The 15374-nt window shown below is 44.1% G+C and overlaps 1 protein-coding gene across 1 annotated transcript in view; it reads right to left on the bottom strand.

Moving 5' to 3' along the window:
• Positions 1 to 1860: 1860 nt before the first annotated feature.
• LOC139383294 (voltage-gated potassium channel KCNC1-like) overlaps positions 1861 to 15374 on the bottom strand; it is a 53754-nt gene continuing 40240 nt past the window's right edge. The window contains exon 6 of the mRNA XM_071127757.1: positions 1861 to 2215. Coding sequence (XP_070983858.1) covers positions 2082 to 2215 — 134 coding nt within the window. The 3' untranslated portion in view covers positions 1861 to 2081. The remainder of the gene's footprint in view (positions 2216 to 15374) is intronic.

The following is a 15374-nucleotide window of genomic DNA, read 5'->3' as shown; positions in this document are numbered from 1 at the left end:
ATAATCTGTTGGGGAATAGAACCGTAGGAACAGAGATAATCTGTTGGAGAATGGGCGGTGGTAGAACCGTAGAAACAGAGATAATCTGTCGGGGGGGGGGGGGGGGTGATAGAACTGTAGGAACAGAGATAATATGTTGTGGAAGGGGGTGATAGAACCGTAGGAACAGAGGTAATCTGTTGGGGAAAGGGGTGATAGAACCGTAGGAACAGAGATAATCTGTTAGGGAATAGAACCGTAGGAACAGAGATAATCTGTTGGGGTTGGGGAGGTGATAGAACCGTAGAAACAGAGATAATCTGTTGGGGAAAGAGGGTGATAGAACCGTAGGAACAGAGATAATCTGTTGGGGAGGGGGTGATAGAACTGTAGGAACAGAGATAATCTGTTGGAGAAAGGGGTGATAGAACCGTAGGAACAGAGATAATCTGTTGGGGAGTGGTTGATAGAACTGTAGGAACAGAGATAATCTGTTGGAGTAAGTGGTTATAGAACCATAGGAGCAGAGATAATCTGTTGGGGAAAGGGGTGATAGAACCGTAGGAACAGAGATAATCTGTTGGGGAGGGGGTGATAGAACCTTAGGAACAGAGATAATCTGTTGGGGAATAGAACCGTAGGAACAGAGATAATCTGTTGGGGAATAGAACCGTAGGAACAGAGATAATCTGTTGGGGGAGGGTTGATAGAACCGTAGGAACAGAGATAATCTGTTGGGGAGGGGGTGATAGAACCGTAGGAACAGAGATAATCTGTTGGAGAAAGGGGGGTGATAGAACCGAAGGAACAGAGATAATCTGTCGGGGAGGGGGTGATAGAACCGTAGGAACAGAGATAATCTGTTGGGGGAGGGGATATAGAACTGTAGGAACAGAGATAATCTGTTGGGGAAAGGGGGGTGATAGAACCGTAGAAACAGGGAATCTGTTGGGGAGGGGGTGAAATAACCGTAGGAACAGAGATAATCTGTTGGGGAAAGAGGGTTATAGAACCGTAGGAACAGAGATAATCTGTTGGGGAAAGGGGGTTGATAGAACTGTAAAAACAGATAATCTGTTGGGGGGGGGTGATAGAACCGTAGAAGTAGAGATAATCTGTTGGAGAAAGGGGGTGATAGAACCGTAGGAACAGAGATAATCTGTTGGGTAGGGGGTGATAGAACCGTAGGAACAGAGATAATCTGTTGGAGAAAGGGGTGATAGAATCGTAGGAGCAGAGATAATCTGTTGGGGAGGGGATGATAGAACCGTAGGAACAGAGATAATCTGTTGGAGAAAGGGGGTGATAGAATCGTAGGAGCAGAGATAATCTGTTGGGGAATAGAACCGTAACAGAGATAATGTGTTGGGGAATAGAACCGTAGGAACAGAGATAATCTGTTGGAGAAAGGGGGTGATAGAATCGTAGGAGCAGAGATAATCTGTTGGGGAATAGAACCGTAACAGAGATAATCTGTTGGGGAATAGAACCGTAGGAACAGAGATAATCTGTTGGAGAAAGGGGGGTGATAGAATGTATCTGAGTAACACATTTATTATTATTATTTTAAAACAGAAGCAGCACACAAATATTTGATAATCACTCAAAATAAACATTTAGGAGTTCTAACACACAATTTTTGCACACACAAGTGTATATACAGGTACTAGGCACATACACACCAACAATAGGCACAGAACATTACAGTACGTTACAGCACAATAACCAGTGACAGATACTGACTACATGAGGCTTGACAACAACACTCCCTATGCTGAGTTAGGATGCATCTTAAAACCAAATGGCACCCTATTCCCTATGTAGTGCACTACTTTAGACCAGAGCCCTATGGCACCCTATTCCCTATATAGTGCACTACTTTAGACCAGAGCCCTATAGAACCCTATTCCCTATATAGTGCACTACTTTAGACCAGAGCCCTATGGCACTCTATTCCCTATTAGGTGTGCACTAATTTTGATCAGGTGTGGTTATTAAAAGGGATTAGGATGCCATTTAGTCTGTGAGGTACAGGTTGCCACTGTAACACCCAATTATTTAAAACTAATTTTACACACACAACAAACGAGGCTGATGTATTATCAGGTGGGGGGTTGGTGTTGCGGTGAGGGGGTCTTATTATGGGCCAGACATATCGTGGTGGGAACACCATGGTTCATTACACAAACTGAGTCTGATGCTGCTGGTCTGCTCCGAGGCTGTCGCTGGGTGGTCTCTACAAACATATCAAAAACAAAACAACACAGACAATTATTACAACAAATGATGTATGAGGGATAGGAGGAAATTATGCTGACGATGGATAGGTTGACTAGGATAACTCTACTATAACAGTGTAGGGGGCTAGGATACCTCTACTGTAGCAGTGTAGGGGGCTAGAATACCTCTACTAGAACAGTGTAGGAGGCTAGAATACCTCTCTATAACAGTGTAGGAGGCTAGAATACCTCTACTATAACAGTGTATTAGGCTAGAATACCTCTCTATAACTGTGTAGGAGGCTAGAATACCTCTACTATAACAGTTTAGGTGGCTAGAATACCTCTCTATAACAGTGTAGGAGACTAGAATACCTCTACTAGAACAATTTAGGTGACTAGAATATCTCTACTATAAATGTTTTGGGGGCTAGACTAGAATACTTTTACCATAACAGTTTAGAAGTCTAGGCATGAATACCTCTACTATAACAGTTTAGAAGGCTAGGCATGAATACCTCTTCTATAACAGGCTAGGGGGCTAGAATAACAGTGTTGGGGGCTAGAATACCTCTACTATAATAGTGTAGTAGGCTAGAATACCTCTACTATAATAGTGTAGTAGGCTAGAATACCTCTACTAGAACAGTGTAGGAGTCTTGAATACCTCTACTAGAACAGTGTAGGAGTCTTGAATACCTCTCTATAACAGTGTAGTAGGCTAGAATACCTCTCTATAACAGTGTAGTAGGCTAGAATACCTCTACTATAACAGTGTAGGAGGCTAGAATACCTCTACTAGAACAGTGTAGGAAGCTATAACACCTCTACTATAACAGTTTAGGGGGCAGGTGACTATGCTAGGCTACCTCTAGTATAACACTTTTGGGGGGCAGTTTGCTATGCTAGGCTACCTCTACTATGCTGGGCTACCTCTACAGAAAGAGTGCAGTGGGGCAGGTGGCTAGGCTAGGTTACCTCTACAGAACAGTGCAGTGAGACAGGTGGCTAGGCTAAGCTAACTCTACAGAATAGTGCAGTGGGGCAGGTGGCTAGGCTAGGCTACCTCTACAGAACAGTGCTGTGGGGCAGGTGGCTATGCTAGGCTATGCTAACTCTACAGAACAGTGGGGCAGGTGGCTTGGCTACCTCTGCAGAACAGTGCAGAGGGGAGGTGGCTAGGCTAGGCTACCTCTACAGAACAGTGCAGAGGGGAGGTGGCTAGGCTTCCTCTATGGAACAGTGCAGAGGGGAGGTGGCTAGGCTAGGCTACCTCTACAGAACAGTACAAGGAGCAGGTGGCATGGCTACCTCTACAGAACAGTGCAGAGGGGAGGTGGCTAGGCTAGGCTACCTTTACAGAACAGTGCAGAGGGGAGGTGGCTAGGCTACCTCTACAGAACAGTGCAGAGGGGAGGTGGCTAGGCTAGGCTACCTCTACAGAACAGTGCAGAGGGGAGGTGGCTAGGCTAGGCTACCTCTACAGAACAGTGCAGAGAGGAGGTGGCTAGGCTAGGCTACCTCTACAGAACAGTGCAGAGGGGAGGTGGCTAGGCTACCTCTACAGAACAGTGGGGCAGGTGGCTAGGCTAGGCTACCTCTACAGAACAGTGGGGCAGGTGGCTAGGCTAGGCTACCTCTACAGAACAGTGCAGTGGGGCAGGTGGCTAGGCTAGGCTACCTCTACAGAACAGTGCAGTGGGGCAGGTGGCTAGGCTAGGCTACCTCTACAGAACAGTGCAGTGGGGCAGGTGGCTAGGCTAGGCTACCTCTACAGAACAGTGCAGTGGGCCAGGTGGTGGAATGATGTTAAAGAAAATGTGCTCTGTTAGTTTCTCATCATGGTAAAGGTGGCTATTTTACCATGTATTTCCCATGCTTATAGCCAAGGCAAAGACAACATTTGCATTCTTAAGAAGGATATTATTCATGCCCAGATCATGCTTTTGTTGTACAAGTTGCATGTACAGGGGTTCAGTCAGTAGTTGTCGTGCTTTATGCCATGCTCCCATCATCCCAACTCATGGAAGCATTCATTGACCCCACAAAGAAGTACTGTCGAAAATATTTTAAAAGCTGTTGGCTTTACAACTGGGCCAAAGAACTACACTGTCTGAAACTGGGCCAAAGAACTACACTGTCTGCAACTGGGCCAAAGAACTACACGGTCTGCAACTGGGCCAAAGAACTACACTGTCTGCAACTGGGCCAAAGAACTACACTGTCTGCAACTGGGCCAAAGAACTACACGGTCTGCAACTGGGCCAAAGAACTACACTGTCTGAAACTGGGCCAAAGAACTACACTGTCTGCTACTGGGCCAAAGAACTACACGGTCTGCAACTGGGCCAAAGAACTACACTGTCTGCAACTGGGCCAAAGAACTACACTGTCTGCAACTGGGCCAAAGAACTACACTGTCTGAAACTGGGCCAAAGAACTACACTGTCTGAAACTGGGCCAAAGAACTACACTGTCTGAAACTGGGCCAAAGAACTACACTGTCTGAAACTGGGCCAAAGAACTACACTGTCTGCAATAGATAAAGTATAAAACATGAATGCATGTTTTGCCTGTTAAATAAAAACAGAGTCTAAAATACTGTTGTATGCAACATTTATTTCATGCAAAACCTTTTTTAGTTTACATCTCGGTATTTTAATACTTTAATTTGTGCATAATGTAAAAATACATGCATTTTACTTTTCCCCAATAATCTCCCCAAACCCCCCCAATACTGTTCTGTACTGAAACCTCAGAATGTTTCTTTACTGAAATCGCATTTACATACGAGCATATAGTTCACCTGTAGTTCTTTGTGACATGTAATCTTCACAAAGGGTTTAACATTTCAAAACAAACACCACCAATCACAGCAGAGACGTGATCAGACCAAAGGAAATGGAAAACTTTGCCCAAATAAAACAGGATATATTTTATTTGACTTGAATATATATATATTTTACAAGGATTAATGTTACTGATAAATAAGTCAACTAAAGGCTTGTTAAAGCATCTTCTTGACTTATACGTAAGTATTAAGAGCTGTAAAACAAAACAAACACATTCCTACAGATATAAACAATACATTGTTACATCAACTTTGCATCAGTGTGTATTGTTAAACAAAATGAAAACAGCTCATATTATCTCAGTAGTACGTTTTTTTTCATTTAAAATGTGGTATATTAATTACGTTAAGTTTGGTGTACTTAGTGAAGTTCATTTAAAATGTGGTATATTAATTAAGTTAAGTTTGGTGTACTTAGTGAAGTTCATTTAAAATGTGGTATATTAATTAAGTTAAGTTTGGTGTACTTAGTGAAGTTCATTTAAAATGTGGTATATTAATTAAGTTAAGTTTGGTGTACTTAGTGAAGTGTTACTCTTTTGAAAGGAGGTCCCTGTATAAAATTATTTTCTTAAAACCAGGGGTTGGAACCGGTTCCGGGGAACGAAAACGACCTACGCTGTTCCCGAACAGAACTGCCATTTTAAAAGCTTGAGAACTGGTTAATAATAATAACGTTTCTTTTTAACATTCCAGGCATTTTTTTACTGTCCCATAAAAAACGTAACCATAAAGTGCCTATGCAAAGCCCTCATTCTGTCACTTGGAAAGTTATTCCAGCATCTTCCTGCCAGTTGAAGATCTTTGTGTGTCTAGGCTACTTGCCCCTCCCCCTCCGAAGCATAGGCTACTTGCCCCTCCCTTTGCGAAGCATAGGCTACTTGCCCCTCCCCCTCCAAAGCATAGGCTACTGAAAACCCTCCACCTGCTAAGCATAGGCTACTGTAGCCCCTCCCCCTCCGAAGCATAGGCTACTTGCCCCTCCCCCTCCAAAGCGTAGGCTACTTGCCCCTCCCCCTCCGAAGCATAGGCTACTGAAAACCCTCCACCTCCTAAGCATAGGCTACTGTAGACCCTCCCCCTCCGAAGCATAGGCTACTGTAGCCCCTCCCCCTCCGAAGCATAGGCTACTGTAGACCCTCCCCCTCCGAAGCATTAGGCTACTGTAGACCCTCCCCCTCCGAAGCTAGGCTACTGTAGTTTACTGATGTTCCAGGTCTAATTCAGAAATTAGGGAGGGAGATTTTTCATTAGAGAAGAATGGATTAACTTTTCCAATGCTAGTTAAGGTTGGAATAATCCAAGTTTCACATTGGATTTATTAACTACAAAAAGGTAAAGCCCCCCCACAGACTGTACAATTTTAGCCATCTCAGACAAAATGTTTAAGTCTTGGACAAATTCCTAGGTCGTAAATGATTGTCGGACGTTTTGGCTCCTCGTTCAATGAGACAGGGTCTAGGTCTGCTGGTTCAGTACCACTGCGTCTTGGCTGGTTCAGTGAGACAGGGTCTAGGTCTGCTGGTTCAGTACCACTAGATCTTGGCTGGTTCAGTGAGACAGGGTCAAGGTCTGCTGGTTCAGTACCACTAGATCTTGGCTGGTTCAGTGAGTCAGGGTCAAGGTCTGCTGGTTCAGTACCACTGCGTCTTGGCTGGTTCAGTGAGACAGGGTCAAGGTCTGCTGGTTCAGTACCACTACGTCTTGGCTGGTTCAGTGAGACAGGGTCTAGGTCTGCTGGTTCAGTACCACTAGGTCTTGGCTGGTTCAGTGAGACAGGGTCTAGGTCTGCTGGTTCAGTACCACTGCGTCTTGGCTGGTTCAGTGAGACAGGGTCTAGGTCTGCTGAATCAGTGCCACTACTTGCGGTCGTAGGCTCAGACAAAGTTATGGCAATGTCAGATTGGTTTTAGCCTTTATCATGAATTTTGGCTGGTGTTTGCGAGCCGATCCTGGTGACTGACAAATAAGAACACGGCCGGCACTGAGTACACACAGAATTAAAACGCCTACATCCTTTGCCAGAGCGATTTCCAATACGATTTCCCTAATAATCTTGTTTACATGACATCTGAAATCAGGTTACCTGATAGGATTTTGATAAATGCATAAAATCACCAATCCCCCCCCTATTTCAGGGAAGCCTATTTGATTCTGACATATAAAGTTTGTATGTGAAAACTATTTTCAGTTTTTCCAAACTCAATTAACTCTCTCATAAGGATAGAGATGGGCTTGCATTGCTGGTGCTGTCATAAGGGCAGATCAAACACAACGCTGCATTTGACGTAGACTACGTCGGTCGACGTAGCCTCTCAAGTCGATCGCAGAATGTGACGACAAAACTGAAGCAAATCTTACCATCTGGCCAGGTTGATGTCAAGATTTTAATTTGGTAACATCGCACAATGTGACGTGATGATCTCACAATGTGACGTGATGATCTCACAATGTGACGTGATGATCTCACAATGTGACGTGATGATCTCACAATGTGACGTGATGATCTCACAATGTGACGTGATGATCGTACAATGTGACGTGATGATCTCACAATGTGACGTGATGATCGCAAAAGACTGAATCCGACATACAGTCAGCAAAGGCCTTAAGACTTTTTATTTATTTATTTATATTTGAATTATGGTGCCGCTGTTCACACACAAGCTTGTTAGCTAGTTTAGAACAAAACAATTGGACAATAATTTTGGTTCCAACCCCTGCCCAAAACCATACAGTAAGTTAACAATACCTGAATTTGGGAAAGGGAAAAATGTGTCAGCTACATAAAACCTTTCTACTAAGAGTCTCTTGCTATAGAATAAGCTGATTTCAAGTGTGCATAATAAATAAAATAAAAAGCTTTTGAAAGAAAACAATGTTTTTCTTACATGTGATAGTTAGCTTCTCGTGTTGAACATAAAATCTCATGCAACACATGCAAATGAAACCACAGTTTAGTTTCTGTTGACAACAAAATATCATCGCTATTATCAAAAAAGAATCGTCACCATTTCCTCGTTCTAGAATCTTCAGCATTCTAGATCTCTATTCATTCCAGATTTTTTTTGGGGGGTAGGGATCTGAACTGCCACTCTCAGAGTTTACAAAGTCAAGTCTCGTATTTTAGAACTTATCAACTTTGCAACAAATAAATACTTCACGGGAAATACTCAACAACGGGACTGTGGGACTCCCAAAATGGCACCCTATTACCTATAAAGTGCACGACATTGGACCAGGGTCTTCAGAGCTCTGATCAAAAGTGATGCACTATGTAGGGAATATGGTGCCATTGAGCCACAGCCAACAGCTGGGAGCTGAACACTCCCAATAAGTAAAACCATAGCTTCAGCATCATAAACATTGTAAAGCAGGGGTTAAATACATCTTATGAAATTGTCTTTCTTTCACAAGTTTTTTGTTTTAAAAAAGCAGAGGGAAAGTTATTAATATAGAACAAAAAATCAAAAGTATGATAAATCAAAAGCAACAGGCAATTATAGAAAGGGAGAACGTATAGACAATAGGGGATAATATCCTGTATCAGACTAGTATATATCATCAATGCTTTACTGGAGCTATCTCTGCAGCTGAACTGGGTAATCAATGCAAAGAGGCCCGTATGGCAGTACTGAATATGAACTGGAGCTGATGACACGCCCAAGACAAGAAGAAAGGACAGCAGGAAGAAAGGAAAACAGGAAGAAATGACAGCAGGAAGGAATGGAAAACAGGAAGAAAGGACAGCAGGAAGAAAGGAAAACAGGAAGAAAGGCCAGTGTAAAACTAAATCTGTGAAGAAAGAAGACAGTAGTAGAGAAAAGAGAGCAGCGGAGAGGAGAGAGGAGGAGGAGAGAGGAGAGATGAGGAGACATGAGGAGAGAGGAGAGATGAGGAGGAGAGAGGAGAGAGGAGAGATGAGGAGAGAGGAGAGATGAGGAGGAGGAGAGAGGAGAGATGAGGAGAGAGGAGGAGGAGAGAGGAGAGATGAGAGATGAGGAGAGAGCAGTGGAGAGGAGAGAGGAGGAGGAGAGAGGAGGAGAGAGCAGTAGAGAGGAGAGAGGAGGAGAGAGCAGTGGAGAGGCGAGAGGAGGAGAAGAGATGAGGAGAGAGCAGTAGAGAGGAGAGAGGAGGAGGAGAGAGGAGAGATGAGGAGAGAGCAGCGGAGAGGAGGAGGAGAGAGGAGGGATGAGAGATGAGGAGAGAGCAGTAGAGAGGAGGAGAGATGAGAGATGAGGAGAGAGCAGTAGAGAGGAGGAGGAGAGAGGAGAGATGAGGAGAGAGCAGTGGAGAGGAGAGAGGAGGAGGAGAGAGCAGTGGAGAGTAGAGAGGAGGAGGAGAGAGGAGAGAGCAGTGGAGAGGAGAGAGGAGGAGGAGAGAGGAGAGCAGTGGAGAGGAGAGAGGAGGAGGAGAGAGGAGAGAGCAGTGGAGAGGAAAGAGGAGGAGGAGAGGTGAGAGATGAGGAGAGAGCAGTAGAGAGGAGAGAGGAGGAGGGGAGTGGAGAGAGCAGTGGAGAGGAGGAGGAGGGATGAGAGATGAGGAGAGAGCAGTAGAGAGGAGAGAGGAGGAGAGATGAGAGATGAGGAGAGAGCAGTAGAGAGGAGGAGGAGAGAGGAGAGATGAGGAGAGAGCAAGTCACATAGTGATAGGATTTGTCCAGAAACAACCCCTAGCCACTTGGTTTTCTGAGGGGTTTGGAGAGGCTTAAGCATTATGGTGACAACTGATAGGCTAGGTGGAGCTATCACCATATTGCCTACACCTATCCAATCCTCTCAGATCTTCACGTGTCTAGTGAGTAGGGGCTACCGTTAGGGGTTGAGTATGGACAAGCCCAAAGTGTCCTGGTAAACCATGCTAGAGTTAAGAGAATGGATGGGATGTGGGAAGGAGAGTGCTGGAGGAGACAGCATGGACTTGGGGGAGGAAACGCAGGAGGACGACACTGCAGAGGCATCATGGCCGCTCATGCCAGACATGCTGTTTAGGAAGCTCCAAGGCTTGTCATAACCTTCAGTTGGAAAACAGAGCGTGTTTTGAGTACTCTGCAGAGTGTTTCGAGTGCAGTACAAGACAATACCAGGGCAGCAGTTGGATGATGGACCCATGTCAGCCTTGTCTGTCTCTATGATGGAACCATGTCAGCCTGGTCTCTCTATGATGGACTCATGTCAGCCTGGTCTGTCTCTATGATGGACCCATGTCAGCCTGGTCTGTCTCTATGATGGACCCATGTCAGCCTTGTCTGTCTCTATGATGGACCCATGTCAGCCTGGTCTGTCTCTATGATGGACCCATGTCAGCCTGGTCTGTCTCTACGATGGACCCATGTCAGCCTGGTCTGTCTCTATGATGGACCCATGTCAGCCTGGTCTGTCTCTATGATGGACCCATGTCAGCCTGGTCTGTCTCTATGATGGACCCATGTCAGCCTGGTCTGTCTCTACGATGGACCCATGTCAGCCTGGTCTGTCTCTATGATGGACCCATGTCAGCCTGGTCTGTCTCTATGATGGACCCATGTCAGCCTGGTCTGTCTCTATGATGGACCCATGTCAGCCTGGTCTGTCTCTATGATGGACCCATGTCAGCCTTGTCTGTCTCTATGATGGACCCATGTCAGCCTGGTCTGTCTCTATGATGGACCCATGTCAGCCTGGTCTGTCTCTATGATGGACCCATGTCAGCCTGGTCTGTCTCTACGATGGACCCATGTCAGCCTGGTCTGTCTCTATGATGGAACCATGCCAGCCTGGTCTGTCTCTATGATGGACCCATGTCAGCCTGGTCTGTCTCTATGATGGACCCATGTCAGCCTGGTCTGTCTCTATGATGGACCCATGTCAGCCTGGTCTGTCTCTATGATGGACCCATGTCAGCCTGGTCTGTCTCTATGATGGACCCATGTCAGCCTGGTCTGTCTCTATGATGGAACCATGCCAGCCTGGTCTGTCTCTATGATGGACCCATGTCAGCCTGGTCTGTCTCTATGATGGACCCATGTCAGCCTGGTCTGTCTCTATGATGGACCCATGTCAGCCTGGTCTGTCTCTATGATGGACCCATGTCAGCCTGGTCTGTCTCTATGATGGACCCATGTCAGCCTGGTCTGTCTCTATGATGGAACCATGTCAGCCTGGTCTGTCTCTACGATGGACCCATGTCAGCCTGGTCTGTCTCTATGATGGACCCATGTCAGCCTTGTCTGTCTCTATGATGGACCCATGTCAGCCTTGTCTGTCTCTATGATGGACCCATGTCAGCCTTGTCTGTCTCTATGATGGACCCATGTCAGCCTTGTCTGTCTCTATGATGGACCCATGTCAGCCTTGTCTGTCTCTATGATGGACCCATGTCAGCCTGGTCTGTCTCTATGATGGACCCATGTCAGCCTTGTCTGTCTCTATGATGGACCCATGTCAGCCTTGTCTGTCTCTATGATGGACCCATGTCAGCCTGGTCTGTCTCTATGATGGACCCATGTCAGCCTGGTCTGTCTCTATGATGGACCCATGTCAGCCTGGTCTGTCTCTGTATTTCTTACAACCTGTTGCTGTCTTGTTTTTTGTTTTCTCCAAACACAAATGTCAACAGACAGTCAGTGAGGTCAACAACAGTGGTATTCTCCATGCATTGAGTGTGTCAGTAGTATGTATTGTGTGTCAGTAGTATGTATTGTGTGTCAGTAGTATGCATTGAGTGTGTCAGTAGTATGCATTGAGTGCATCAGATGTAGTAGCAGCTAGTTCAACAACATGCATGCACAGGGTGGTACTGGAATGGTTTAAAGGAGCAGACATGTTGACATTCAACTAGGCCACCTGAATGGCTACAGTATATTGGAGAATATGATGGCAGTCTGCTACAGTATACTGGAGAATATGTTGGCAGTCTGCTACAGTATATTGGAGAATATGATGGCAGTCTGCTACAGTATATTGGAGAATATGTTGGCAGTCTGCTACAGTATATTGGAGAATATGTTGGCAGTCTGCTACAGTATATTGGAGAATATGATGGCAGTCTGCTGCAGTATATTGGAGAATATGTTGGCAGTCTGCTACAGTATATTGGAGAATATGTTGGCAGTCTGCTACAGTATGTTGGAGAATATGTTGGCAGTCTGCTACAGTATATTGGAGAATATGTTGGCAGTCTGCTACAGTATATTGGAGAATATGTTGGCAGTCTGCTACAGTATATTGGAGAATATGTTGTCAGTCTGCTACAGTATATTGGAGAATATGTTGGCAGTCTGTTACAGTATATTGGAGAATATGTTGGCAGTCTGCTACAGTATATTGGAGAATATGTTGGCAGTCTGCTACAGTATGTTGGAGAATATGTTGGCAGTCTGCTACAGTATATTGGAGAATATGTTGGCAGTCTGCTACAGTATATTGGAGAATATGTTGGCAGTCTGCTACAGTATATTGAAGAATATGTTGGCAGTCTGCTACAGTATATTGGAGAATATGTTGGCAGTCTGTTACAGTATATTGGAGAATATGTTGGCAGTCTGCTACAGTATATTGGAGAATATGTTGGCAGTCTGCTACAGTATATTGGAGAATATGTTGGCAGTCTGTTACAGTATATTGGAGAATATGTTGGCAGTCTGCTACAGTATATTGGAGAATATGTTGGCAGTCTGCTACAGTATGTTGGAGAATATGTTGGCAGTCTGCTACAGTATATTGGAGAATATGTTGGCAGTCTGCTACAGTATATTGGAGAATATGTTGGCAGTCTGCTACAGTATATTGGAGAATATGTTGGCAGTCTGCTACAGTATATTGGAGAATATGTTGGCAGTCTGTTACAGTATATTGGAGAATATGTTGGCAGTCTGCTACAGTATATTGGAGAATATGTTGGCAGTCTGCTACAGTATATTGGAGAATATGTTGGCAGTCTGCTACAGTATATTGTATATTGGAGAATATGTTGGCAGTCTGCTACAGTATATTGGAGAATATGTTGGCAGTCTGCTACAGTATATTGGAGAATATGTTGGCAGTCTGCTACAGTATATTGGAGAATATGTTGGCAGTCTGTTACAGTATATTGGAGAATATGTTGGCAGTCTGCTACAGTATATTGGAGAATATGTTGGCAGTCTGCTACACTTTTTTTACCGATTCTCCCTGTAGATTTTGGGATTCTGTCCTGTGTTCCCTTTAACTGAGAGCCAAGGGCTGAATCCCCCAACTTGAGAAACGGAATGCCAACTTGAGGTTTTGCATACATTAGGCATCGATGGCAATAAGAGATTTGTTAGGTCACTGTTGGCTCAAGCCCCAATAGAACAATAGCTTTGTGCTTTTAGATACCAGTTAAAACACAGACTGGATTAGAGTTGGCGTAGTCATGAATTATATATTTTTTTTAAAAGACAGACATTTATAAGTATAATCTTTTTTTTTTTTTTTACAGTGTTTGTTGTTTTACAAATTTAGGGTTGGGCATTTTATTTTACTCTGTCATGAGGCAACTTCACATAGCCCCTCATAACGCCACAGGACTTCATAAGCCACAGGACTTCATAAGCCACAGGACTTCATACTCCATAGTCTATTAGCGATCTATTAGCGTTGGGCTCTAACACCACACTAATTACACCCATCAGCAAGACAGGGCATCATGATGATCGTCAATAGCGTCAGATTCCTAATCATCAGCAGGGTTCCTCATCAATAGCGTCAGATTCCTAATCATCAGCAGGGTTCCTCATCAATAGCGTCAGATTCCTAATCATCAGCAGGGTTCCTCATCAATAGCGTCAGATTCCTAATCATCAGCAGGGTTCCTCATCAATAGCGTCAGATTCCTAATCATCAGCAGGGTTCATCATCAATAGCGTCAGTAGAACAAACACACCAGGTAGCTGCATACATGATAGAGCCAGTAAAACAACAAACAAAACATACATCAAGGCTTTCTTCACAAGCACATTGTATTTCATATAATAACATCTCAAATGGGTTGTTTTGTTTGTATAACATATAGGAACATTATATATAGGTACATTATGTATGTTGTGTGTGTATATAAAATAGTCACTTCATAAAATTTTTTAAAAAAAAGTCAGAATTCATCTAAGATAAATCAAGAAATCTGTCATTCATTTAGATGTTTTTTTGCTGAGGAGATCTTCGTTGCGCAGTTTTACATCTAGCTAAGGTGTTTGGTGCAGTATTTCTCAATTTAAAAAAATGTGCCTGAAAAACTGGTCAGTGCACTGCATTCAGTCTATCGAGTCGGGAAAGTCTGGCTGTGCTCAGGACTGATTTCTGAGAACTATAACCTGTCTACAACTTCATCATCCTCAAGCTGTCAAACTATGGTAAATAAAGGACAAGCTAAATGCTGTTTATCAGCCCCCCCTCTCCCCCCGCCCAAAAAAATGCTATTTGGCTAAGTTCCAACTCTGTGTTTGTCAATGAAGCTAGCAGTCACATTGAGCAGCCAGGCCACAATTTAATTACATTTTTTATTTAACTAGGCAAGTCAGTTAAGAACAAATTCTTATTTACAATGACGGCCTACCCCGGCCAAACCCAGGGAGAACTCTGGGCCAATTGTGCGCTGCCCTATGGGACTCCCAATCAACTTATCAAGTCACTGGGCAAGTGGGCATGATCCTAATCAAATCTAATTGTATTTGTCACATGATCCTAATCCATATCCACCCATCCTGTATGTCGTGACAAACTCACTTACAAAACGTAGTTTTGGACGAGGCTGACTTTATGGCCAAAATTATCCTATTTACACTTTATAGTCAATTTTGACACTATAATCAATGTTTCTGACTCATACCCAGCTAGCACAGTGGATCTGGGCCGATTCCGGCTGAGTTGGGGCACTCGGCCAAGAGTCAGGTGTGAGTTATCGGGCCCAAATGTATTACTTAGGCCTCGGGCCGATTGGGGCTACTCTCTGGCAGATGATTAAGGGCTGCTTTATATAATTAACATATAATTATTTATTTTTCCATATTTTCTCATTGTTTCTGTGATCAAAAAATACAAATAACATTTAAACGAAATTCTTTAAGAGTACTGTGTAGTATTTTAGTATTTTGATACTTTGTGCAAGGCAATTGATAGGCATTAAAAACTGTGTGGATAGAGCCTGTATGTATAAAATGTATAATAGTGATATTTAAAATTACTAAATTGGGTAGTTTTGTATACATTTATAAAAATTTGGATCGGGCCGCCTCTGGGGGATCCTGGTGAGATGCTGGCAAAGTCGGCTGAATTCCAGTAGATGGAAACGGGTCGATGTACTGGGGCCGGTTCTGGGCAGTCGTTAAT

This window comes from Oncorhynchus clarkii, chromosome 2 (assembly GCF_045791955.1).
Source record: "Oncorhynchus clarkii lewisi isolate Uvic-CL-2024 chromosome 2, UVic_Ocla_1.0, whole genome shotgun sequence".
NCBI classification, from domain to species: domain Eukaryota; kingdom Metazoa; phylum Chordata; class Actinopteri; order Salmoniformes; family Salmonidae; genus Oncorhynchus; species Oncorhynchus clarkii.
This window is presented reverse-complemented; position numbering and strand designations above follow the sequence as displayed.